Genomic DNA, 13,776 nt, shown 5'->3' on the forward strand with positions numbered 1-13,776 from the left:
TCAACAGGTATATTTTTTCTTGGGTGACCTTTAATGGCTGGTGTCCTCAACAGAATTTGTCAGTTTCATCTAAGTTGAATTTATTGGCATAAAGTTGCTAAGAATATTGTCTTGTTACCTATACAATGCCTGTAGGATATGCAGTGATGTTGCCTCTTTTACTCCGAATATTGATAATTTGTCTTCTTTTTCTTGATCATGTTGCTTAGAGGTTTATTAACTTTATTGACTTTTTTTTTTTTTTAAAGAACTAGCTTCTGGTTTCACTGGTTTTCTCTGTTGTCCTTATATTCTATTTCACTTATTTTTGCTCTTATCGTTATTTAATTTCTCCCCTTTGCCTATTTTGAGTTTAAATAGCTCGTCTTTTTCAAGCTTAAGATAGAAGCTCTCAGGTAATTACTTTTAGATATTTTTTCTAATGCTTGATTCTATAAATTTCTAAGCATTATTTAGCTACATCCCATAAATTCTTCTATTTTTATTTGACGTATTTTCTAATTTCCCTTGTGCTCTCTTAATCCATGGGTTATTTAGAAGTGTGCTACTTAATTTTCAAATATTAGAGATTTTCCAGTTAGTTTTGTTGCGATTTCTAGTTCACTTCTAGTGTAGTCAGAGAACACACTGTATGACTTCAATCCTTTAACTTACTTACACTTATTTATGGTCCAGAATATCTGTGAATGTTCCATGTGTGTTGAAAATAAAGTATAGTCAGTTGTTCATTGGTGGATCCTATAAATGTCAGGTTAATTTGGTTAACAGTATTAAAATTTTCCATATCCTTACTGATATTTTGCCTCCTTTTCTGGTTTTTCTACCAGGAAGGGTGTTGAGATCTACTATAGCTGTATATTTGTTTATTTCTCCTTTTGTTTCCATAGATTCTTGTATCTTCTATATTGAAGCTTCATACATTTAGAATTGTTGTATCCTCTTGGTGAACTGAACCCATAACTTTACGATCATAAAATTTGTCTTTTTACCCCACTAAAATTACTGATTCTGAACTATATGGTCTAATATAAATACAGCCACTTCAGTTTTGTTGTTTTGGTTCTTTAGATTATTTATTTATTTATTTGAGAGAGAGAGAAAGAGGGAGAGAATGCACAAGCAGGGGGAAGAGCAGAGGCAGAGGGAGAGGCAGACTTCCTGCTGAGCAGGGAGCCTGATGCAGGGCTCGATCATGACCTGAGCCGAAGGCAGATGCTTAACCAACTAAGCCACCCAGGTGCCTCTTGCCACTTCAGTTTTCTTATTAGTTGGCATATTTTAGTTTTTTCCATCTGTTTACTTTTAACCTATCTGTACTGTATTTAAAAACACTATTATTCCTTTTACTTTATTTGGGTCTTTTTTGTTTTAATCTTTCATTTTTCTCATGATGCTTATGTTTTCCTTTACATCTTTCTACACATTTATAAGATTTGTAATGTTTTAAGGCTGTCTGCTAATTCTATTATCTCTTTCATTTTGGATCTGATTCTATGACTGAATTTTCTCCTGGTTATGGGTTCCCTGCTTCTTTGCATGGCTGGACATTTTTTACTGTGAATTTTACATTGTTGAATAAAGAATTTTGTTTTACTCCTTTAATGAGTATTGAACTTTGTGCAAGCATGCAGTTGAGTTTTCAAAGTTTGATCCTTATGAGACTTTGTTTTTAAAGATTGTAAAGGGGGATCTAGAGCAACTTTTACTCTAAGACTAATTTAGTATCATTTCCCCTAACCTCGAGAAACTCCTTTTAACATTTCTTTAACATGGTACAAGCATGCTGATGAACAAATAACTGTCATTCCTAAAAAAAAAAAAAAAAAAAAAAAAAAAAAAAAAAAAAAAAAAAAAAAAAAAAAAAAAAAAAAAAATCTGAAAATGTACTCCATCACATCTTTATTTTTTGAAGGCTATTTCTGATGGATATAGAATTTTAAACTGAATTTTATTCTCCAGCACCTATCTCCTGGCTTGGATGACTTTTGATGACAAGTCAGTCATCACTGTTTTTCTCCTCTGCATAATGTTTTACTTTTTGCTCAGTCTGCTAAAATTTTCTTTTTATCTTTGGTTTTCAGCAGTTCAAATATAATCCACAACATAAATGTGTTTATGCTATTTGTGATGTGTTGAGTTTCTTGGGTCTCTTTTTGTTTTCTCTGTTAAGATTGTTCTCTACACATATGGCCATCTTTTCCTTTCAATTGTCGAACTTGTGTATCCTTGTCTGCTAATACCAATATCTGTTACCTCTAGATCTGTTTCTATGCACTTTTTTTCTTCCAGTTATGGATCACATTTGCTTCTTCATATAGCCACTATTTTTTAAAAATTTATATCTTAGACTCTTGGACACTGTAGATGCTACACTGAGAGTCTGGACTGTGTCAACTTCCTTTAAAAAGTGCTGAGTTTTGTTTTAGCAAGCAGTTAATTTATTGGAAACACACCCTGATTCTGTCAAAGCTTATTTTAGATTTGTTAGGATGGCCCTTCTGAGGTCTCAAAACAATGCTAGGGTTCCAGAAGGCCTCCCTACTCTGGCATATCAAAACTCAAATGTCACCTAGCAGTGTGTAACCTCTAGAATGTCCATTCAGCTCACAGTCCCACTCCGCTACACCACTAGCTGTTCTCTGCTAGTCCTCACTGAATCTTGTCCTGGACACACGTAGCTTAGTATCTAGCCAAAGATTCAACAGTCCCTTACATTGATTTCTGGTGCCCATCTCTGCAAAGCAACCCACTCCTGTATCTTTCCCACAATTTTCAGCCACCTCAGTAAACCCACACTTCTACCTCTGTTTCATCTACCTAGCAATACCACTATTCTCTGTTGGGTTCTAATTCCATGTGCAGAAAGCTAGAATGAATGTGTAGTCACATCACATATTTCTCTGTTCTCAAGATCACAGCCCTGCATCATCTGTTGTCCAATACCTAAAAACAGCTGCTTCAATTATTTGTTTCAGTTTTGTAGTTGTTTATCTTGGAAACCAAAGTTTACTACTTACTACTCTATCACCAAAACACAAGTCCTGAAACCTGCATTTTTTTTTTAGTCACAGACTGTCTTTTGTTGGCCTTTTAATAACTTTTTGGGATAGATCTAACTTTGATATTAATTCATCAAATCATTCAAAAATGATGAAGCAGAAATTTATTAAGCACTTAGAACTTCCATGTGTTGTTTTGGTTTGGAAACAAAGGAAAGTTTTTCCTTTGAAGTATGGAAGACAGGTTAAATAGAAGAGCAGAAAAGGTGTGTTAAACATCATCTTAAGAGATATACAAGACGCTCTGGGAACACAAAGTAGGGGCATCTACTCTACCTAGGAGAGTTCTGGGAAGGTTTTCTAGAGGAAGTGAATGTTTAAACTGAGAACTGCCAGATGGGCAGGAGTTAGCCAGATGAAAAGATCTGAGTCACTGAATAAAAGTAATTTCAGAAAGTATGGTGCAGAAAGTAAGGGAAAGGGGAGTAAAGACAGGACACGGCTCCAAAATTAAGAGCCTTCTGAAAGGGCTTTGGAGCTAAGGCAATGGAAAGTCACTGAGGGGATTAATCCAGGGTAAATGCATGTAGTAGATATGCATTTTAGATGAATCACTTTGCCTTCACGATAAACAAACTGCACTGAGGCAAGACAGGAGGTAGGGAGTAATCCAGGAGAAACAGGAAGACAGCCTGCATAACAGCTTCAGAACTGAGGAGGGAGTTGTTGCTGGACTGGCTGCTCACAAGATGCAGGATTTAAAATTAATATATAGAAATCCGCTGCATTTCTATACATTAACAAAGTAGAAAAAAGAAAAATTGAGAAAACAATCCCATTTACAATTGCACCAAAAGGAATAAAATGCCCAAGAATAAACTTAACCAAGGAGGAGAAAGACCTATACTCTAAAAACTGGAAGACGATGATGAAAGAAATTGAAGATGATACAAACAGAAAGATATGCCATGCTCATGGATTGGAAGAATACTGTTAAAATGTCCATACTACCCAAAGCAATGCAAAGATTCAACGCAATCCCTATTAAAATACCAACAGCATTTTTCACAGAACTAGAACACGTAGTCCTAAAATCTGTATGTAATCACACACAGAAGACCCTGAAAAGCCAAAGCAATCTCGGAAAGAACAACGAAGCTGGAGGTATCACAACCCCAAATTTCAAGAAATACTACAAAGCTGTAGTAATCAAACAGGATGGTACCGATACAAAGATAGACACACAGATCAAAAGAACAGAATAGAAAGCCCAGAAATAAACCAATGCTTATATGGTCAATTAATCCACAACAAAGGAGACAAGAATATACAATAGAGAAAAAACAGTTTCATCAATAAATGGTGCTAGGAAAACTGGACAGTTACATATGAAGCAATGAAACTGGAGCACTTACTTTAACCATACACAAAAATGAACTCAAAATGGATTAAAGTCCTAAATGTGAGACGTGAAACCATAAAACTCCCTAAAAGAAAACACAGTAATCTGGAGGACATCACCCCAGCAATATATTTATGAATATGTCTCTCCTCAGGTAAAAGAAAGAAAAGCAAAAATAAACTAATGGGATTATACCAAAATAAAAAGCTTTTGTACAGGCAAGTAAACTATCAAAAAAAACAAAAAGGCAACCTAATGAATGGAAGACAGTATTTACAAATGATATATCTGATAAGAGGTTAGTATCCAAAAAAAAACCCAAAAACCAAAAACAAAAACAAAACAAACAAACAAAAAAAACCAAAGAACACCTCATTCAACTCAACACCAAAAAACCAAATAATTGGATTAAAAATACCAGAGGAACGGAATAGACAGATATTTTCCCAAAGACACACAGATGGCCAAAAGACACATGAAAAAATGCTCGACATTACATCATCTGGGAAATGCAAATTAAAACCACAAAGAGACATTACTTCACTCCAGTCCGAATGGCTAATATCAAAAATGCAAGAAATAGTTACGTGTTGGTGAGGATATGGAGAAAAGCGAACCCTCATGCACTGCTGGTAGAAATGTAACTTGGCGCAACCATTGTGGAAAACAGTATGGAGGTTCCTTAAATACTAAAAACAGAAATATTACACATGAAATAAGTCAGAGAAAGACAAATACTGTACGATTTCACGTATACATGGAATCTAAAAAGCCAGTTAAAAAAAAGAACAAACAGAAGAAGACTCACAAGTATAGAGAACTGGTGGTTGCCGGAGGACAGGGGAGTAGGGGAAGGGGTGACATAGATCAAGAGGATTAAGAGGTACGAGCTTCCAAAATAAGTAAGTCACAGAGATGAAAAGTACAGCATAGAGAATAGCTCAAAAATACTGCAATAACAGGGACACCTGGGAGGCTCAGCCAGTTAAGCGTCTGCCTTCAGCTCAGGTCATGATCCCAGGGTCCTGGGATCAAGTCCCTCATCGGGCTCCCTGCTCAGCCGGAAGCCTGCTTCTCCCTCTGCCTGACGCTCCCCGTTTGTGCGTGCTCTCTGACAAATAAATAAAATCTTAAAAAAAAATAATTCTGCAATAACATTTTAGCATGACGACAGATGTTAACTAAAGTTATAGTGGTAAGCACTGTGCAATGTACAGAACTACTGAATTACTATGTTGTGCATCTGAAACTAATGTAACACTAAACAACTAAAACTGTAGAACTGAAACAAAAAAACAAAAAAAGGAGCTGCCTCTTAGGATATAGATGTCTCACTGAGGAAATGGCAAGATATTGATATTCACCTATGAAAGGAAAATAGTTGCTGAGGTTTTAATCCACTGTAGTTAAAGGAATTATGCATCTATGTCCTAGAAAATGAGTTAATTTGTTTAAACATTCCCTACCAGCAAGTCAAATAAACATTCATTCTCCATGGCATCTACCTTTCCAGGACTTACCTACCAGGCAGGTATCAAATTACTAAGTAGAATTTAACCAAAGGGTATCTTGTAGCATTGCAATCACGATATTGTTGGTGAGCATACTGAGGAAGAGTCTCTTCAAAAGGAGTAATTTAGGGGACACCTGGGTGGCTCAATCCATTAAAACATCTGCCTTCAGCTCAGGTCAGGATCCCAGGGTCCTGGGATCGAGTCCTGCTTCGGGCTCCCTGCTCAGTGGGGAGCCTGCTTCTCCCCTGGCTTGTGCTCATGCTCTCTCTCTCTCTCTCTCCCTCTCTCCCACTCTCCCCCTCTCTGACAAATAAATAAAATCTTGGGGGAAAAAAAAGGACTAATTTAGATTTTTTTAAGACAACAAAATAAATACTACACTTTAGAACAAAAGAATAAAAGAATAAAGAATAAAACAATAAAATAATTTCTAGCCAAAGAATAAAACAATAAAATAATTTAAGCCCTTCCCTTTCCACACAATCTAGTTGGAAAACCATCAGATAGGGTAGAGGAAGGTATGTATTCATGCCGGCTGAAGGTGGGGGGGCATGGCAACTCAGCCTAGAGCAGGATAACTGCGTAGGCTGAGAAAGGTGTCCACGTGAGCAGACAGCTTGCCACAGGGTTTCAATAGTCCAAGGGTGTCCAAGTTCAAACAGGATGAAAAGGGCATCTGTAAGTAGGGAAGAGCCAGCTCAAGGGGAAGAGGGTGTCCACACTGGGGGAAAACATAATGCGGGAATTTCAGAGGCTGACAATGTTAAGGAGGGAATCCACAAGAAGTAAAGTAGGCTGGGGTAACTGAGATTCCAGATGAAAGAGGCCATCCCTACAAGTGTCCACCTAGTAAACATTATCAGAGACTGAGAAGGGTGAGTAAGATACCCACTGAGGGTAGTGGGGAGGTGGTCTACCATGGGAAGTCAAAGCAGGATGGGAAACCATCCATGGGAGGGGACCAGCATGAGGAGTCAGAGCCCAAGCAGGGTGAAGAGGGCTTTCACATGGGGAAGGATCAGTCAAGTATGGGGTGTTGGGAGCCCTAATATAGTGATGGGAGATTCATTACAAACACAGGGATTGATCAAATAAGTAAATGCATTAAGAATATAATCAATTACTTGCTTCTCACTGTCTTCACTCTATTTACCAGGCAATGGATTAAATTCTACCTTCCAATTTACTCAGCCCTTGATGAAATCCAACTTTCCAACTTGCTCAGTGCTCACCATTGAGCCGCTGAACTAGACAGAAGAATCACAACCATGATGACTGGTCTTCTTACAAACTTTCACCCACAAACCTCAAGTGACCCAATGACACCATAATGTAACCCTCTAACACTTCTAATCAACTTACCTCTGAGCTAAAAACTACTTCACACATTTTCAAGCCTCTATAAACTCCTTCTCCCACACTCAGCCAACGATTTCACTTTTTTCCACTGAGAATATAGAAACAATCTAAAGACAACTGATTTATTCTCTCACCTCTAAATTTAATAATTATAAGCTGTGCCTGCCATCCTCTTACAAAAAACAGGGTATACTCCTATTAACTCCTTCAGTCAAGCAATGGATCCTATCTCTTCTTGCCTACTCCAGGATTTAACTCGGCAATTATCCCTCCTCCTGCATCAATTTTTTTCCTCTGTCCAGTGTCATTTCTATTAGTCTACAAATGCTCTATTCCATATAGATGCTTTATCCCATATTTATCCCACATGAGTTAAATCCTATAGTGCTTAAAAACACAAATACGGGAGCAATATGTGATAAACAGCTGCAGAAATGAGCAACTGGTTAATTTACAGTATCAACCAGAAGCCAATCAAAACTGATGAGATGCAGACAGCAGCGTTGAGATTTTGAGGGCTCAGGTCAACTGAAGAGATGTGAACGAGGTCAGAGAATTAATGGGAAGGACTGAGAAAGGGGGAAGGTAGGCAAATGGAACAATATGGAAATCAAAGTTCCTAAGAAGAGAGAAATAACTGAACACAGGTAAGAAAGACTGGTGAGGAGGAGCAGCCAAAAAACAGGTGTTAAGACAAGGTAAACAGGGGCGCCTGGGTGGCACAGCGGTTAAGCGTCTGCCTTCGGCTCAGGGCGTGATCCTGGCGTTATAGGATCGAGCCCCACATCAGGCTCTTCCACTATGAGCCTGCTTCTTCCTCTCCCACTCCCCCTGCTTGTGTTCCCTCTCTCGCTGGCTGTCTATCTCTGTCGAATAAATAAATAAAATCTTTAAAAAAAAAAAAAAAGAAAGAAAAAAAAAAAAGACAAGGTAAACAGTATTAGGTGCAGGGACAAAATAAAGCAAAGACAAGACAAGAGAAGCTGAATATGTAAGATGAACTGAAATGATGGGAAGAACAGAGCAGGGATGGGAAAATCGAGGGCATGTGGGCAACTCAGGTGAGGAGAATAACTCAAGAGAGAAGAGCTGATGAACAAAACTGTGGGTGGGAGTTCAGAACTGGGAAATGAGAACACCTGAAAGCGGGTAGTTAAGTGAGGAAAACTTAACGACCAAGGCCAGAAGAACCAGAGGACATGAGCACATAGCTGAGAAAAACATCTCTAGAAAGAAGCATTTGGAAAGGGGAATGGGTGACTGAGACTGTCAGAGATGCTAGAGCATCAATCAACATAGAAACATCCAGAAGAACAAAAATAAGACACAACAAAATCAGAATAATAGTCAACAAAACTCTCCTTGATCCCACAAACTTTTCAGCTACCTTCTTCTTTCCACTCAAAGCAAACTCACAAAAAACTCTGTTTCCCTTTCTTAACTCCCGTTTTCCCACATTACTGAAACTGGTTGTCAAGATGGCCAACGGCCTCCACATAGCCCGACATTCCTTACTTGAGCTATCAACATATTTGACCCAGCCAACACCTCCTTCGTGTTAACACTTCCTCTTCTTTTCTTCCAAGACCCCACTCTCTCAGTTTTCCCTACTTTACCCCTTATTCTTTTAGCATCTTTTGCAGGTGCCTCCTCCTTGTCCCTATTTCTACCTGCTAATGTGGCTCTAGGTTAAGAGATTTTCAATCTCGGGACACCTGGGTGGCTCAGTCAGTTAAGCATCTGCCTTCGGCTCAGGTCATGATCCTGGGGTCCTGGGGTCCTGGGATCGAGTTCCGCATCAGGATCCCTGCTCAGCGGGGAGCCTGCTTCTCCCTCTGCCTGCCACACCCCATGCTTGTGCTCTCTCGCTCTCTCAAATAAATAAATAAAATCTTAAAAAAAAAATCTTATATCTCTTCTCTATATTCGCACCTCATGTGATCCCATCAGGCTTTAAAACAAATTACAGATAACTAACTATATACATCAATGATTCCTAATTTTCTTTCTCTAGCTCGAAACTCTCCCCTGGACATACTATTTGCCTACTGGACATTTTGGTTATCTCACACCCCAAATTTACATGTTTAAACCAGAGCCACCCAAATTTCCTTTTCCAGAGTTTCCTCATTACGATAAACGGTGATACTACCTTATCTGGTTTTTCAAGTCAAAAAACTTGAGAGTTCTGTTTGATGCTTCTACTTCTCTCATACACCATTATCCAAATCATCAACTCATCTGTTGGTACTACCTTTAAAATGCATCCCAAATCCAAGCAGTTCTCAGCATTTCTACCATTACCACCTTAATCAAAACACCAATATATCTCACCCGGGTTATCATGAAATCACCTTTATTAGTCTTCACCCTTCTACCCTTACCACCTATAGTCTTCTCTCAGCTGCCAGACTGATTGCTTTAAAATACCATGCCCTTCTGCATTCTTTCTTTCAAAAGATTCCTATTTAAATGAGAACAGAACCCAAGGGCTTGCAGAACCTGGTCCTATCTCTCTGATTTAATTTTCTACCAGTCATCTCCTTGCCACTTTGCTGCTCCTTGTGATTTCTTCAACACATCAAACATGCGCCTACTTCAGGGACTTTGTACTTAGTACTAACACTAACTGGAATGTTACTCCCACAGACTGTGAACAACTCTTCTCTCTAGAATGAATGTTTAAAAGGTAACTCCGGTTGCCGTGTGGAAGACAGAACTTCAAGAATGAGGGCAGGAAAACCAGTTTGGAGACTATCAGAATAACTTAAAGGGAAGAGGAAGGTGGCTTAGACTGGGAGAGGAGCAGCAAAGATGGAATAAAGGGACAAATTCTAGACATATTTTAATGCAATGGATGAGCCTTACCCTGGGAGAACCACCTTCATGAAACTCTCCCCTATTTGCCTACTGGACATTTTGGATGTCCACCCCCTCCCAGACTCAGATGATTTATTTTACTGAACTTAGATTCAAGTTCAACTAAGCATTCTAACAGGTAACAAAACTGTGGATGGTGATATCATTTATTAAACCAGAGAGTATGGAGGTAGTACCAGATTGAGAATGTAAGAGGAACAGGGGAACAGGGAACCACGAGTTCCATTTTGAACATGTGAAAGAGATGCGCATTAAATATCCAAACAAAACAGCTAGACAGATACAGCTAGAGTTGAGGAAAAAAGGTTGGGTTAAATATATAAATCAAGAATAATATGCATATAAGCAGCACTTAAAGCCATGAGAATGAATGAGATCACCCAAGAAGAGTAAGGCAAAAACAGACTAAGGAGACTAAAATATGGCCAATGAAAAAGGAGGTATGAGATAATGATGCTATGGAAGCCAAGAGCAATGTCTTTTTAAAAAGAGAATAAGAAGCTATATCAAATCTTCTGAGAAATTACTGAGAATTAGAAAATGACCACTTTATCTGACACCATGAAGACTACTGACAGTCTTATAACAGCTATTTTAGTACGGGGGAAAAATCCAAACAGAGCAAGTTGGGGACAAAATGGGAAGCAATGAAGTGAAGACGATGAGTACATACAACTCTTGTGAACTGAGCTATAAGCCTGAACAGAGGTAGTAGCCAGAGGGTGATCTGGAGTAAAGGGAGAGTTTTTTGTCTGTAGACTACAGCTATCTGAACATGCTGATATGAATGATCCTATAAAGAGGGAGAAAGTGCTATACCGAAGCAAGAAGGTAACTGAAAAGCAAAACGCTTGCACTGACAAAAGGGATTGACTGGTTCCAGCCTCCAAGAAGAGCTGGTTGCCTTTGGATAAAACAGTAAACAATTTACCCTTACTACAAGAGAAAAGAGTACCGGTACAAATGAAGGGTAGTTGGGAAGATTTGAAGACTGGAAAATGAGGTACTTTTTACCTGATTCCTAATTTTTCAATAAATTACAAGGCAAGATCATCAACTGAGGAGAGTAGATTGCTGGTTTAAGGAAAGAGAAGGCGTGAAATAGTCATTGCAGAGAGGGCTCAGTCAATGTACTAGATGATTTTACCATCTCTAAGAGAAAAGTTTATAAATACTTTCACAATTACTAAGTTTATATTCTACAGTTTCTTCAGTTGACCCCCTATTGATGGTTCCAAGTGGCAACACTTTAAATGACCATCAGCAGGGGTCAACTGAATAAACTATAGAATATAAACGTGGTGGATTAGTAATTTGAGTAATTAATACCGATAAAATAAAACTGTGCATGTATCTATTAATGTATGTGTAGCATGTCACTAAAAAATTTGATTCACGCAATAGTATAAAATGCTATGGGTGTTTTGAAATATTTACGTTTTAGTGTATTTATATCCACACACAAATATGTTTTTATAAACACAGAAAAAAGCCCAGGAGAAATATATAACGAAATACTAAGAAGGACTGGCAAGTAACTGAAAGAGGCACATGAACCCACTCTATATATAAAACCAGAAAAAGCTGTAAGTCAAAACACATAGAAAAGAAACTTCTATGTCCTTTATACTCGGTAATGGTATAAACACTGTAATTCAAAGATTCATACACAAAGACTTAAATTATGGCACATTTTAATGAAAATTAAAAGCAATCTAAATACAAGAAAATTATGCAACTATTAAAAATGTTCATAATAGGTTACACGTTTTAAGTAGGAAATATTTCAGACATACAAAAAGTATAAAGAATAAAAGCAGCATCCATAGGCCAAACGCCTAGATTAAGAATTTAATTTATTCTTTAATGACACGGGACCTTATGATAATGTTAAGTGGGAAAAATCATCAGAATACAAAATTAGGGTATGACTTCAGCTATGTAAGACTGTATGTACAGGAGAATAAAATACATGAAAATGTCAACAGTGGTTGTCACAGGGTGATAAGACTGTGTGGACTTTCCTATCTCTTTATACTTTTAGATTGCCAAGTTTTCTACAATAAGCCTTATTACTTTTATAATTATAAAAATTTTACTTTGAAAATACTTAAGTTCAGGATGCCTGGGTGGCTCAGTTGGTTAAGCATCTGCCTCTGGCTCAGGTAATGATCTCCAGGCCCTGGAGCCTGGATCTTGAGCCCTGCATTGGGATTCCTGCTTAGCAAGGGAGTCTGCTTCTCTGCTCTCTCCCTCTGGCCCTCCCCACTGCTCATTCTCTCTCTCTCTCTCAATTAAATAAATAAAATATTAAACAAAACAAAATTTAAGTTCACTAGCACCATTACCTTGGGATCATGAACAAATGTATTTCCTTTGGTTCCAGGAGGAAAATCTCCAGTACAAATATATTTCAGACATTCAATGATGGTCTAAAAAAATAGAAAATTATATTATTTAGTAATAAGGGAACCAGAGAAGTTTTATTGTAAGATGTTAATTTGTTATAAAAATATTACCACAGAAACTATAAAAGATATAAAATAAAATCTGATACTATAAAACCTGTACTATAGATATAATTAGGTGTTAAAGGATAACTGCATGGAAAAACTAGTAATTAAAAAGGTATACTAAAACAAAAAATTATTATTTAAAAAAAATCCTCTATTTCCAATTAAAAGCTTTCAAACTAATTTAATAACAATGGCTAATGTAAAATACGGTTACCATAGTTGAGAACACTGTTTTGTATAAATGAGATCTGCTGAAGGTAAAACTTAAAATATTCTTACCGAAAAAAAAAAAGAGGTGATAGATGTGTTAATTAACTTGAAAGGAGGGATCCTTTCACAATGTAGTCACCAAATCACCCCGATATATCCTTTAAATATCGTACGATTTTATATATGAATCACACCCCGATAAAGCCAAAATTTTTTAAAGTAAAATATTAAAAAATGGCTAATAATTACATAGGACTTCTATGTGCCACGTATTTTACTAACCTTCCACCTTTAGGTACATTAACCACTTAACTTTCACATTAATATTAGGTTGTAAAAAACTCTTCTATCTCCATTTTATGAGAAAACTAAAGCACAATGCATTTGGCTCATCTTGCCCAGTCACATAAGTAATAAAAGGTGAAGCAAATTATATGTATTTGGACAGCTAGTGTTCATAAACACTATGGCAGTCTCCCTTCTAGTAGAACGCTTAATACAATTCTCGGTACACAACAGGCATTCAATAAATAATTTTTTTCACATAAGCAAAAGTAGACAAGCGTGTGGCATTCAATGCTCAACTCGAAAACTTTCTGTATCCTTTTGCTTTGTTTGGTCTTCTCCGTTATACAACGCCCTGCTTTTTCTCAAGTCACCCTTAAAGAGCAGACAGTCTCTTGGCTGTTCTCTTCCCGTAACTGCATACCACTTCTGGATCCAACTCAAATTTCTAAATATTCCCTGGGCCTTAAAAAGTCAAAGTAAGCTGTGCTCCAATTTTCTATTTTGACTAGGTAACAGTCCTAAACTCTTCCCAGAAGGCCCTGTGTTTATCACATTTTATAACTTTTTAAGTAATTCCTATAATGGGACAACTGCCAGGAAGTGAATGC

The 13,776-nt window shown here is 37.4% G+C and overlaps 1 protein-coding gene across 3 annotated transcripts in view; it reads right to left on the minus strand.

Annotated features, from left to right (window-relative positions):
* Positions 1-13,776, minus strand: part of RAD50 (RAD50 double strand break repair protein) — a 106,497-nt gene that overhangs the window by 66,720 nt on the left and 26,001 nt on the right. For all 3 annotated transcript variants that reach the window (XM_040622471.1, XM_008691635.2, XM_040622470.1), the window contains exon 2: positions 12,503-12,586. In XM_040622471.1, coding sequence (XP_040478405.1) covers positions 12,503-12,513 — 11 coding nt within the window. In that variant the 5' untranslated portion in view covers positions 12,514-12,586. The remainder of the gene's footprint in view (positions 1-12,502; positions 12,587-13,776) is intronic.

This window comes from Ursus maritimus, unplaced genomic scaffold (genome assembly GCF_017311325.1).
Source record: "Ursus maritimus isolate PB19 unplaced genomic scaffold, ASM1731132v1 scaffold_5, whole genome shotgun sequence".
Classification (NCBI taxonomy): domain Eukaryota; kingdom Metazoa; phylum Chordata; class Mammalia; order Carnivora; family Ursidae; genus Ursus; species Ursus maritimus.